Here is a 12,971-nt window from a genome sequence, read left to right on the forward strand (position 1 = left end):
GTACTCACATTTTGGAAGCCAGGAACTCCATCCCATTAGCCACGTGGTAGCTGAACCCAACAAGATCCATAAAGCTAAGGAGAGGAGATTCATTTATTAGGATGGCGTTACTGGTCCTTTCTGTGAGCTGGACAAGAAGAGAGAACAAGGTCAATTATGTACATGTGAAGCCTCATTTTTCATAAGAGGTCTAGGTAGGAATTGGGATGCCTCAGTCGGGATATTCACAATTCAATATTCAATGTGATTTCACCATGCAGGAAAGACTTCTGTCTGGATAAATTGCTTTGCAGGCAGCCACTAGGGGCAGGATCAAGTGAGTTCACTTCTGTCCCCATTGCTCCACGGGACCACCAAGGACTTCAGGCAGGCCTGGGAGGGGGGCTATCCTGAGTTGGAGGTGGTGGTGGAAGTGGAAGGGGGTATAGAACTGCAAGGGGTGGGATCGGGTTGGGGAGCTATGGACTTCTTCGTAGGGGGAGTAGGAGGGAGATTAGAAGGAAACTAAATACTTTTTTTAAATGTAGGTCCTAGCCAATATTCAGCCAGAGCCCTTATAAGACAATTATGCGAGCCCTGGCTGAATATCGACTGGAACCGGCATAAACTCTGGTTGCCATCACTCTGTCAAGTAGGTCCAGATATTGAATGCTGGTGCCCAGACATAGCCTGGCACTGAATATCTGGGGCTGGTCAGTGTATAAAATAAGAACTAACTGCCACGGCTGAATATTAATCCCCATGGTGAACTGCCACACCAGCAAATACCTCCTTAATGAGTTTGGAAACTGCTTTACTCCAAGCTCAGTCTTATAGAGGTGTTTGCCAATAATCTACCTGAGTTGCAGAGTTTTCAAGTCTCTGTGAATCAGTGGGGTAGCTACAAGAGGGCCCTGAGGCTTGGGACCCCCACTTTCAGCTCAGGCTCCCTCCAAAGCTGTATCATCCACTCAATGGTTGGTGGAGATGCCGAAGCCCTGTCAAGGAAATTCACTGCCCAAACTGCCCTATTCCTCTTCATGCTGCTTCATAAATGAAGAAGTCAGCGGTGTGCTTCTACTGCTGACGCCAGCATGCTCGGGGAGTGCTGGCATTGACAGCTGGAGGCATTCTGCCGACTTCCTTGCACCTGAGGCAGCATGAGGGGAAGGGGGCGGCGTGGTCAGTGGATTTCTTCAGCCAGCAAAGGAATGATAATTAATGCAGTGGGGAGGGGGAGGCTCCCCCAGTTCACCCCTGCCCCCCCTCTAAAATGGCCTGCTGGCTACACCCCTGCTATGAGGGAGACTCATATCCTTCTGGCACTTAGGACTACATCCAATAAATGGCATCTACAAAATCAGCGCAAAAAAATAATAATTGCGCATAGCACCAGGAACTACAACTACTTTTTGGCGTGACCAACAATATCCTGGTGGAAATACCCGTGTCTAAATTAGGCATAGATCACCTTTACTCAAAGTAAGCATAAACTGCGGGCATTCCACTGATCTGCCCATGACCCTCACATGGCAGTACCTCCTTTATGGATCCGCACATAAAATGTATGCGTGGATCTGGTCGTGTAAATTTATGTGTATGCATTTTAATTAATGCCAATTAGCACTGGTAATTGTCAGCAGTCAATTATCAACACTAGTTGGCTCATTATTCAATTAAATTGTGCCCAAATTTGCATGCATAATTTTTAGTGACTTTTATAGACTTTGGGGGAATAGTAACATAGTAATTGTCGGCAGATAAAGACCTGCACAGGCCATCCAATCTCCACAGAATTGAATCTGGCATTCTGCAGAGGTTCTACTTTTTCATGATTAAACACTGGCATCAAAACAGGGCAGTTGGCAACTTGCCTTCCAACCTCATGTAATAAGAACTGGACACTGGGGTTGTAGAGAGTCCTAAAAAGTCCAAAGATTCTTGCATGTTGTTTAGCTGTATAACACAGATAAAACCACTCAAAGTTAAGGGTGACCACGCCTCCCTGTGGCAGCAACAGTAACTGCAGTCAGGACCAGAATAATGGTGGCCAACTCTGGAATGGTTTATGGGTTTTAATTTTAATTTTTTATTTATGAAATTTGAATTTATGTGCATTACAACACATGCACAAATGAAAATAAGAAAATAATAAAAACAAAGCAAAAATGATCTCAAACAACCTATAGTTATTAGTCCACAAGTAGCGGATCCAAGATCAGAAATAAAATTAAAGGAAAAATGTTCCAGATAAACCAGAAATATTTCATATAGCAGTGTGCAAGAGAGTTCAAACTAGCTGGTGGAGGCAGATAACATTCTACTTAACATTGCCATTATTAGATTGAGGAACTTTCCCTAGAAACTAAAAAAAAATCAATCAATGCTTAGGCTCAAAAAATAGGAATTAGCAGAATCTCAAGTAATAAAACATTTACATAGAATTCTCAAAGAATAGGTTGCTGCAAGAGCCAAGACTTGAGGCCACAAGGCCAAAAAGTCCTTCCTCATTTTCTGGGTCTCACTGCATGTTAGGAAAACCACATCCATTTTCCTGAAGTATGAACGTAAGATTATTTCCATCAAGTTGAAGTGCAAATGTGATCAATGTTCTTTTTTCAGTCACAACTTCAAGAGAGCTTTCTAAAAAGCTCTCAATTCCATAGTCTCATGAGATCATTCTTCCAAAGCTTTAACTCTTGATGACAAAGAGATATAATGAGTCTTAGTTACTGGTGGTAAATTATTACTAGGACCAGTGCATTTTTTCTAGCGAAAAAGGTGCCGGTACTCAAATGCCAGGCCACCCTTCAGGGATGGGGGTGATCACTGAGGGACCCACCCCACAATAATCAGGCCCCCTGCAAACAGTCACAGAATCTATGACAAGGCAGAATTGGTGTGTAGAGCCTGAGCTTTTTCATTAAAATACGAGGACCATAGATCAATTTTAGTAGACAATGGAAAAGATGCTGGTACTCAGTACCCCCTCAAAAAAAGCCCTGACTAGGACACTCCAAATCCTCCATTAAATATTTCTGTAATATAACCATTGGGTTTATCACCAGAGACTTAGGAAAGTTTAGAAAGTGAAGATTCAAAACTTTACTGAGGTTCTCCAATTGCTCATATTTCTTGACCAAACCAGCTTGCACAGTAGTATAAATTTTAGTTGTCGACTGAAGATCTTTAAATTCCATCTCCTACTTACTAACTTGTGAGACGTGCTGAGATTGAATCACCACTTTTTCTCAAAGAAGTGCACTAACTCTGCCTAAATCCTCAGAAACCTTAGCAGAAAAATGATGATAAAGAATGCTCCAAGACCTCAATGGCCTCCCTTAATGCAGCAAAGGTACCTATAGCCATAGAACTCAATCCAGCTCTAGCTAATGCTCCTCCATTTGCTCCCTCACTGGTTCTTCCAGCTACTTTCAAGAGGGGGGTAGAAAATGCTGCCGGGTCTCCCTCGATGACAGCATAGGAGCCAACATTTCAAAATTATTGGGGTGCTAAGCCCAGTGGAAATAACCCCTCCCTGGACACATTCAATGAATATTCTCTACATTGGGGGTGCTCAAGCACCCACAGCACCCACAGAGTCGGCTCCTATGGATGACAGGGAGATGCACATCACCACTCTTTGTGTCTGCCTGCATGTCCTACAGCAGGAAGGAGAAGCTGCTGAGTCGAGGGGGGGGGGGGTACTCGCTCTTCGTGGCTCAAAGAAACCTCATTTGCACTCCTCTCCGATGGAAATGGAAATGCCGAAGAGAAACACCCGCTCACTGGAGCAATTCCATATGACTCCAGCGTCGGCTGGAGCAAGGCTATCATCATACCGGAGGCAGGAGGAATTCCTCTGGTCTTAGGCCATCTCTTCTACCCCATAACACCAGGAAAGATTCCAGTCAGTACTTAGAAGAGAGTCGTTCAAATGCTACTGGCCTATGGCGCCATCTTGGATCCATAAATACCATTTATTGTTTAATTTATTGATAGCCTGTTTAATCCAAGATGGACTACAATCACAACATACATAAATCAACAAATAAATTATAAAAATGTTACATAAACTCAAACATGTCAATTCCAGACAAGATGCTGTACAGTGAAAATCCCTCTGTTCAAGACACATATTTAACATTGTCCAACCAAAACATTCTAGGCTCCTTTACAAAGCCACATTAGCAATTCTGACATGGTAAATGCGACAAAGCCCATTCAGTTCCTATGGTCCTCATTGCATTTGCTGTGCTGGAATTGCTAGCACAGCTTTGTAAAAGGAGCCCTCTATCTCAGCCTCCGCTATCCTATTCAAATCATATGCTTATTTGTTTAGCTTGTACCATAAGGTAACAAAGGGGCCCTTTTACTAAGCTGCGCAGTTTACCGCCTGGCTACCGCGTGTCTCGGACGGTAATTTCGTTTTCTATGCGCGTCTGCTATGTGCACTAGAAAATAATTTTTACTTTCCTGTGCCTGGCAGAAACCAGGTGGTAATCATTAGTCTACGTGCGTAAATGATTACCACATAGTTACCACATGACACCTTACCACTAACTTAATAGGTGGAGGTAAGGTCCTCAGACCCAAAATGTACGCGTGCCAATTTTTATTTTGTCACACGTCCATTTTCGGCAAAAATAATAAAAAGGTCTTTTTTACAGGCGTGCTGAAAAATGGATCTGCATGCACCCAAAGCATTTGCCTTCACTAGCGCAGCCCATTTTCAGCATACCTTAGTAAAAGGATTCCATAAACAAGTAGCTCTTTAGCTGCCTCTTAAAGGTGGGTGTATTGACCTGTGTTCTGAAATAAAATGGCAACTCATTCCATTCACAAGGTCCTGCAATTGTAAAAGTGCTGTTTCTTGAGTCTTCAAACCTTATTCTATACAAGAAAGAATGGTAAAAGAAAAGTGCGTTCTCTGATTGGAGCAAGTTACCTGCTTCATAAATTTTTAGTGCTGTTGCTAAATAGTGTTCTGACTCATTAAGTAGACTTCCGTAAATTACTAAAGACTAAATTGTTCAAAGAGACGTACCTAAAAGATCCTTCATAATGACCAGACATCAAAACCTTACCAATTCAAGTTAACATTGAACTCTTTTATTTGTTAACTTTATTCACATGACTACTGTTGAATGTTTTTACATCTACCCTTGACCATTAATGCCTGAAGTGAACTACATATCTACTTCTTATAACTTATCTTATATTTTCTGTACTGAAATGCAATAATACTCTGTATTTCTCATTCCGGAACGGCGATCGCCATTACGGCATAATGTAAGCCACATTGAGCCTGCAAATAGGTGGGAAAATGTGGGATACAAATGCTGCAAATAAATAAATAAATATTTTAAACCTAATCCAGGACACCATAAAAACCAATGAAACATGATAAGATATGGAATAACATGCCAGAAATGAGAATCTGTGGCTCTGAAACTGGTCAGGCACACAAGTGGGTGTCTCCGAAGCTAAGGGCTGCTCAACCGTTCGTACTGGTCACAATTTTTAGAGCAACCCACGCTGACAGAATGAGAGTTGTTAGTTCAAAAGAACAGATTGGCCAGAACGACTTGATCAACAGCACTATTGTTATATTTGTAAACCGCTGTGACGGATTGTCCAAACAGCGATATATCAAGCAAACTAAACTGTCTGCTGCTGAAGCTTGATCCAGGCAGAATTGGGAAGCAAAGGTATGGAGTGAGGGAGGGAGTCATTGCTTTGCAGACGGTAACAAATGATGCAGACTTTAGCAGAGCTACAGTGGCTACATTAGCTGCGATCTGAAGAGACTTCACTCTAGAGTTGAGAGGAGCATCCTTTGGTTGACAACAGAACTGGATGAAGAAAGTGAGCTAGATTCCTCACGGTACCCGGTCAAAATAGCCCCGACAAAAAAAGCTTCAAACAAAAAAAGTTCCTGACATAATAGCCCCTGACATAACAGCCACGGTGAAAATGGCCAGCCCACAATATAGCCCTTGACAAATTAGCCCCCTGACAAAAGAGCCTGATCAGGCTGTCCAGTATATGGCACTGCATTTTTCTAGGGGGCTATTTGTTAAGGGGGCTATTTTGTCAAGGGTTATTTTGTGGGAGGGGCCATTTTGTCAAGGGCTATTTTGTCAGGACTACTATGTCAGGGTGCTATTGCTCACATTCTTAATGCGACTGCTGCACCAGACCTATTGGGATCAAATGAGGCAACAACTGCATAGACCTTCTGATCAGCTCAGTCCATTTAAGGTAGTAGGCAAGAGCAAGCTTACAGTCCAGAGTGTAAAGAGCTCTTTGTTCAGCGTACGAACATCGCTTGGCCATACAATCACTTTTCTTACTTGATCCAACTTGGAAGAGCACCTTTCTTTGCTTTGGCTCCTTCACTTCTCAACCTTTATAGAAATCTGCCTGGAAAACTCACTTTTTCACTCAAGCTTACTTGAGCCAGGTGAGGAAACTATGGGGCTCATTTTCAAAGCATTTAGACTTACCAAGTTCTACAGGTTATTTCGTAAGTAACTTCGTAAGTCTAAGGGGGTCTTTTACAAAGGCACGCTCGTGTTTTTAGCCCATGCTAATGATTAGCGTGTGCTAAACACTAGAGACACCCATAGGAAGATATGTGTGCTAAAAGTGCTAGTGTGCTTTTCTAAAGGACCCCTAATTAATAATGTTGGATTCCACATGTAGATGGCCTGGATTAAGTTCTCCTGTTGTGTTCAAATGTCTTTATTAAATTTTAACAGAACAACAATGAACAGTTTAAAATATAGGAAATCAATACAATGAATTAACAGAAGATCAGAAACTAAGGTCGGACACTGGGCACATGGACATCAGACTGCCCATCTCTACCTTTACAGTTTGGAAACTGTTGTGAGTCAGGAGGTCTCTGTAAGAAGGGCTTCTGATTCTAGACCTGTTAGCTGTGTTTAAGTGGGTGATTTAATCAAGCTTAATTCAGATGAAAAGAGGCAGTGTAATATGATATTTTGTTCACTTAACTAGGGGATCTTATCTCTCAGGATGAAGTTTGGGGTAGCAACGCTGTGCAGTGATTCTTCCACTACAACTAGATGGAGGCCAATTAAGATGTCACAAAGCATGGTTGGGTGTTGAACAGAATTTAATGAAAGCCATCTCCTGTATCCCCTTACCTGAAGGGGAGTAGCTCTCCAGTTCATAGGGTGTTCCATAATTGGAGGGCTCAATGTCAGCATACTTGACTTCTCCCTTCATATCTAACATGGGGACATAGTCCACTTCATCTTTGGTCATGTCCATGTAGCCCCCATCGCTCTCCACTGACAAAGAGGTGTGACTGCAAAGGAGAGAAAGAATTATTGAACATAAATGCCAATCACAGGATTATGGATACAGTAAGACGGAAGCTTAGCCTTTTAAACTCTCCTGGAATTAAATACATGGCTCTAGTGATATCTATTTTAAAGTATTCCTGGGATGCTTGAGTTTGCAGACTGGATTAACCATACTCAGGTATGCCAGTTAATAAATTAACAGAAGGAAGTAAAGGTCTAAACTAACCTGACACTTAGTTTTCCTCTTGTCACATTAAAAGATCAGTGCTAGACAGGGCCCGCATTAGAGGGAAGTAAGCAGGGCAATTGCCCTGGGCCCACATGCCACAGGGGACTCCTTGATTACTCAAACTGAAGGAGATAAGATGTAGCCTGTAGGTAGGCTTTGGAGCCCCTTCACTAGTTTCTGCCCTGGGCCCCTGCATGTGTAATACTGGTCCTTACTAGTCCATATTCTTCCTCTAGCATGAAAAGCAGTTTTTAAATAACATCAGGTGAGAACCACATTCCCAGACCTCAAATGAGGATGGCATGATTCCATAGATGATCAAAATACATGAGTAAAAACATGATGAAAGTCAGTACCTTTGCATTCTCTTCTCACTGGAGGAATTGCTGTATATTTCATTATCTTTCCTCCCCTTGTCACTGAAATATTGTAGGAAGGTGTGTTTGTTCCTGTGCAAATAATCTACAAGGTCTCCATATCGACAGTATTCAGTTATAATGTAGGTAGGGCCTTTGTGGAAAAAAAAGAAATAGTTTATTTTTTAATAAGATTAAAAAAAAAAAAAAACATGTAGTCTAAAAAGAGAATAAAAGAAGAAATGGAAATTACCATCCAGAAACAAAAGGAAAACAGTACAATCCATAAAGCCAACATTACACAAAGGGAAGGACACAAATAAAAACCATCAATGCAATCATTAAAGAATAACATGGGTCTATAAACAAACCAATTTCATCCAGCCCATTACCATTTCAAAACTCCAATCCTCAATCCCCACTATCCCCATAAATCAGAAGAAAAAAGTGAACATTCATTTCTTTCTTTCCAAAAGAAATTTTTCAAAGTGTGCAGGATTCAGGAAAGAGTATATGCTATATTGAAACTATGATAAACATTTATAGGTGAACCTTAAAAACAGGTAGTCCCTAGCAGTGGTGTAGCTACAGGGGGCCTTGGGGGCCTGGGCCCCCCAAATTGGATCCTGGACTATTGGTTTGGCTGGTGGGGGTCCCCAAGCCTCACCAACTGAAGCCTTTCTTCAGCTCTGTTCTCTGCGCATTGCCTGCACGTGACATGAGAGGAAGCAGGGCAGGCAATGCGCAGAGAACAGTGCTGGAGGGGGTTGGGGACCCCTGGCAGCCAAGGTGCGTGGGGTTGCAGCAGGAACTATGCCCCCCCAACTTTGTGCTCCGGACCCCCAAACTTTGAGGTCTGGCTATGCCCCTGGTCCCTAGAGCCAAAACTTGAGGCTTCAAAACAAGAAAAGTCTTCCTCCACAGCTGGATAGGATGTGACACATCTGAAAACACCTGCACCCTTTGGTCACAAAATAAAGTATTTTAATTCTTAAAGTATTAAGAAATAGTTTTGATTGAATCAGATTTTAGACATATTTAATATCTCATGGAGAACAGACATTTGTACTGTTTTACTGGTATATAAAATTCTAAATAGACACAGAAGCCTTTATCTGCAAACTGTTCTACACCATTGATGCCACAGTCTTTGGCATGAGGACACAAGGTTGTGGTTCAGCATGATGGACCGGAACAGGTAGGGGTGTAGCCAGACAACAGATTTGGGTGGGCCTAGGTAAGTAGTGGGTGGGCACCAAGTGTTCTCCCTCCCTCCCAACCACCACCCAAAAAAAATCTCAGCGGGCGGGAAAACGCTTCTTTCCACCTTGGCAGTCTGCAGCAGGCATGCATTGAAAACTGAGCATCCACAGGTGCCAGTAGCGTTTTCGTTACCATCAGGGGGAAGTCTTCAGCTGGCCGAGCTTGGGATCCTCACCAGCTACCGCTAAATGTATGCTACTGTTGGGTGGGCCTGAGCCCTAAATGAGTGGGCCCCAGCCCACCCCGGCCCACCTGTAGCTACGCCACTGGAACAGGATACAGAACAATAGTGACAATGCAGGAGTGGTGAAGCAATGTAAGAAGGTACTGCAGCTGCCCTCCTGTAGCACTGGTTGGTGAGATCATACTCTACCTCCTTTGGTGCATGCTGCTAGCAAGTTCACAATATTTAGGTGAGGGCCCAAATGGCTCATGATTTTCAGCTCAGACATCAAGGCTTGTTTCTCACTGGTCCTTGCGGTAGCTAGAAAAATATCGAAAACATGGAAAAGTAAATCCCATAATACTTGCAGTTGGAAGATGATGAGCAACCAATATGGTTCCTGAGAAGCTCTGATTAGTATTAACACAGGAGAGCTTATCAATAATCCTCCTGATACTCGGCCTCCAGCGGTGAGCGTTTTGTTGCCCGATGCCAGCATTATTCCGGATATTTAATGGTGGGCCCTGTTTTGGCTTCGGCATTGAATATCCTTTTTTTTTTTTTGAGCCAGCTAACACATAGCCAGTTAAGTCAATATTCCGCCCCTGACCGCATAAGCCCAACTGCTTAAAGATAGGACTGCTATTTGTGAAGCCCGGTTTAAGGGGGTTTCTTATGCGGAGAGCGGCTGAATATTGGCACTTAATCTGCCTCTGCCTCTGGAATGCCCACGAGTTAGTCGCTTTTGAATTCAGTTAAGTACTGCTGAAAATGCACAGATAGCCATGAACAAGTGATTTAACCAGTTGGCATCTGTTTCTGGCCTATTAAATCGTTTTGAATATCGGCCAGAAGGTCTATTTACATGCTTGATAAGAACAAACAATGAAGCGTATCTTTGAAGATATTTAGTACAAGCTGCTGTGGAAGAGGAAAAAATATTGAGCCAAGTCTGACCCCTGCAGGTCACAGATATGAGGCTCCTATTTACAATGAGGCCGATATTCAGACTGCAGGAGTTAGCCTGGCTAACTCCTGTGGTCAGCACTAAAACAGGATTTATTTATTTATTTATTTATTATGCTTTATTTACCACGTTTTTTTAAAATTCTTATTTAATCAAACATGAGCAGTAAAAATATTCAAATAACAATACAAAGTATGGCATATAGTATACTACTTACAATGTCAAACAATATGCAATAGAACATTTTAATTGACAGTGAAGGGTATAAGCAAAGATGGAACATACAGATAGGTAAGAGAGTAAGAGGAGTTAGAAAGTAAGGTGATTGATTTAAAGAAAGTTGCACATGAGGTCAGAGAGATGGTTAAATATTATCTCAGCTAGGGTAGGAGTGGATAAACATGTCCTGCTGAAGTATGCGCAACCCGTGTCACTCCTTGTGTGTGTGAGTCAGACTAACAAGTTAGGATATTCAATGCTGGGCTGTTTCCAGTGACCAGCATAGAATATCTGGTTTAATTTTGGCTAGTTAGATTTTGACTGGCCAAGCTGATATTCAGCACTGGCCAGTCAAAGTCAAACTGGCCAAAGAGAGGATAGCCTTGCACTCAGCCAAATATGGCCACTAAAATTAAGTGGTTTGCCCATGAAGAAGCCCTGTGGTGGTGAAACGGGTCCGTTGGGCAGGGAAGCCTGATGGCGACTGCTTTGCAGCTAAGTGATGTTTAACATTATGGGCAATGTAGCTTTTGATATTTAATATTTGATATTTAATACTTGATTTGTTTGTTACAAAATTTGAGCACATAGGAGGATGGTGAGAAAGTGACCAGTGATTGATTTGCAGTGACGCTCATGTAGAGCACAACTTGTTCAGCATTATTGCTGTATGTCACTTATCTGAGGTCCTTTCCACTTTTCCTTATCACTGTTTTTGAACAGGGTTCCCATTCATATAAACCCGCTCTTTTCTTGTTTGATACACTAAATTAAGTGGCCATGCGCCAAAAATCGGCAGATAACTGATTATATCACCTGATATAACCGGCTATCTGCTAACCACTAACTAGCAATATGTTAAAGCGAAAAGCAATTTAAAAGGGGAAAAATAAAACAGAGAAGAGCTTGGAAACTTACATTTTAACATTTTAACAGCCACTTTCATAGTTGACTGGGAATGACTTAAACCGTGGGCTGTAGCTTCAACAACTCTACCGAAGGCTCCAGAGCCAAGGGTTCGACCTGAGTTAATGAAAAAAATAATAATATACGGCATTTGAACATACTTTTATATTTTTTCTCTTTCAAAAACTGTACTAGACATTAATGAAAAATGCTGCAAAGCCACAACATGCTATTCTAGCTCCACTGAATGTTATATTTCACAAAATATTATAAACTGCAGCAAAAGGAAAGTGAGGTCTAAAACAGAGTCCAAGATGTAAGGATCACATCAATTTATCACAAAAAGTAGTAAAAACAGTCATATGCACCTAGATTCTATATATGATGCCTAAAAAAATCAACACTGAAAAATATCTTCTTAAGCGGTATTCCATAAGCCATGCCTAAGGTTCAGTGCAGTTTATAGAATAAATGCTTAAGTAGAGAGACCATGTGTAAATTTAGGTGCTGCCCATGTGTAACTCAAAACTACTACTACTATTACTTATCATTTCTATAGCGCAACTAGACGTACGCAGTGCTGTACACTTGAACATGAAGAGAAATTCCCTGCGTGACAGAGTTTACAATCTAATTAGGACAGACAAACAGGACAAACAAGAGATACAGGAATATTAAAGTGAGGATGATAAAATAAGGGTTCTGAACCTGTATTACCCTGAAACATCCATGACCCTCCCATTTCCATGCCCCCCTTTATGGACTGCATGTTAGTCCCAATTAAATCAAATTAATGCCAATAACTGCATGTTAAAAAGCCAATCATTGGCACTAATTGGCTTGTTATTCTATTAAATTGTGTGTGCAAATTGGGGCCGCACCTAAATTTGCACACATAAATTTTGATGACCTTTTGTTATGATTGGGGTCTGAACCCCTCTCAAACTTACCTCTTTCCTGGGGGTCAGCTTCTTAGCTGGCTTCTGTTTCTTTTCTCTGTCCTTTCTGAGCTGGCTCTGTGTCTCTGTGCTGGCAGCTTCCAGCAGCATGGCTCTAATTGTTTCACTACACTGCACCTGTGGGTATGTTGTCTGAGTTGCTCTAACTCTCTTTGGGTGTACTGGCTTCAGTGTTTCACGGTTTTGCATTGGTGTGGGTTGGGCCTCTCTGGGTCAGTGTGCTTTTGCCTAGGTCTAGGGAGTGTGACATCATCAGGGAGGGCCTTGATAAGGAAGTGGGTTCTTTCCTTCAGGGCCTTTGCAACAGTGGTGTTTGCTGTAGGTAGGGTGGTGCAGTGTGCACTTCTGACGTTGTGTCTAGTTTCCCTGCTTGCTTTTGCTAAGGGCCAGGTTAGTGTTAGTGCAGTGTGCACTGGTGACTGTGTGTTTAGCTTTCCTGCTTTTCCCTTTTGGTTCCCTTCTGTTCCCTCTTGGTTTTGGTAGCATTGCTGTATGTAGGGCTTTGGAAGCTCTGTTGTTGATAGAAGTACTTCAGGGTTTGGTGTTGTTAGGAACACTGCAGAGTTTGCTGTTAGAAGTACTTCTGGTGTTTG

The 12,971-nt window shown here is 42.1% G+C and overlaps 1 protein-coding gene across 1 annotated transcript in view; it reads right to left on the reverse strand.

Annotated features, from left to right (window-relative positions):
• The window catches only part of LOC115459682 (platelet-derived growth factor receptor beta-like), a gene marked incomplete at both ends in the record, with an annotated part of 45,976 nt that overhangs the window by 17,459 nt on the left and 15,546 nt on the right, over window positions 1–12,971 (reverse strand). Inside the window, 6 exon segments of the mRNA XM_030189490.1 lie at window positions 5–120; window positions 1,373–1,378; window positions 7,155–7,318; window positions 7,902–8,055; window positions 9,538–9,648; window positions 11,432–11,536. Of these exon segments, the coding sequence (XP_030045350.1) occupies window positions 5–120; window positions 1,373–1,378; window positions 7,155–7,318; window positions 7,902–8,055; window positions 9,538–9,648; window positions 11,432–11,536 (656 nt within the window).

Source organism: Microcaecilia unicolor, unplaced genomic scaffold, assembly GCF_901765095.1.
Source record: "Microcaecilia unicolor unplaced genomic scaffold, aMicUni1.1, whole genome shotgun sequence".
NCBI lineage: Eukaryota > Metazoa > Chordata > Amphibia > Gymnophiona > Siphonopidae > Microcaecilia > Microcaecilia unicolor.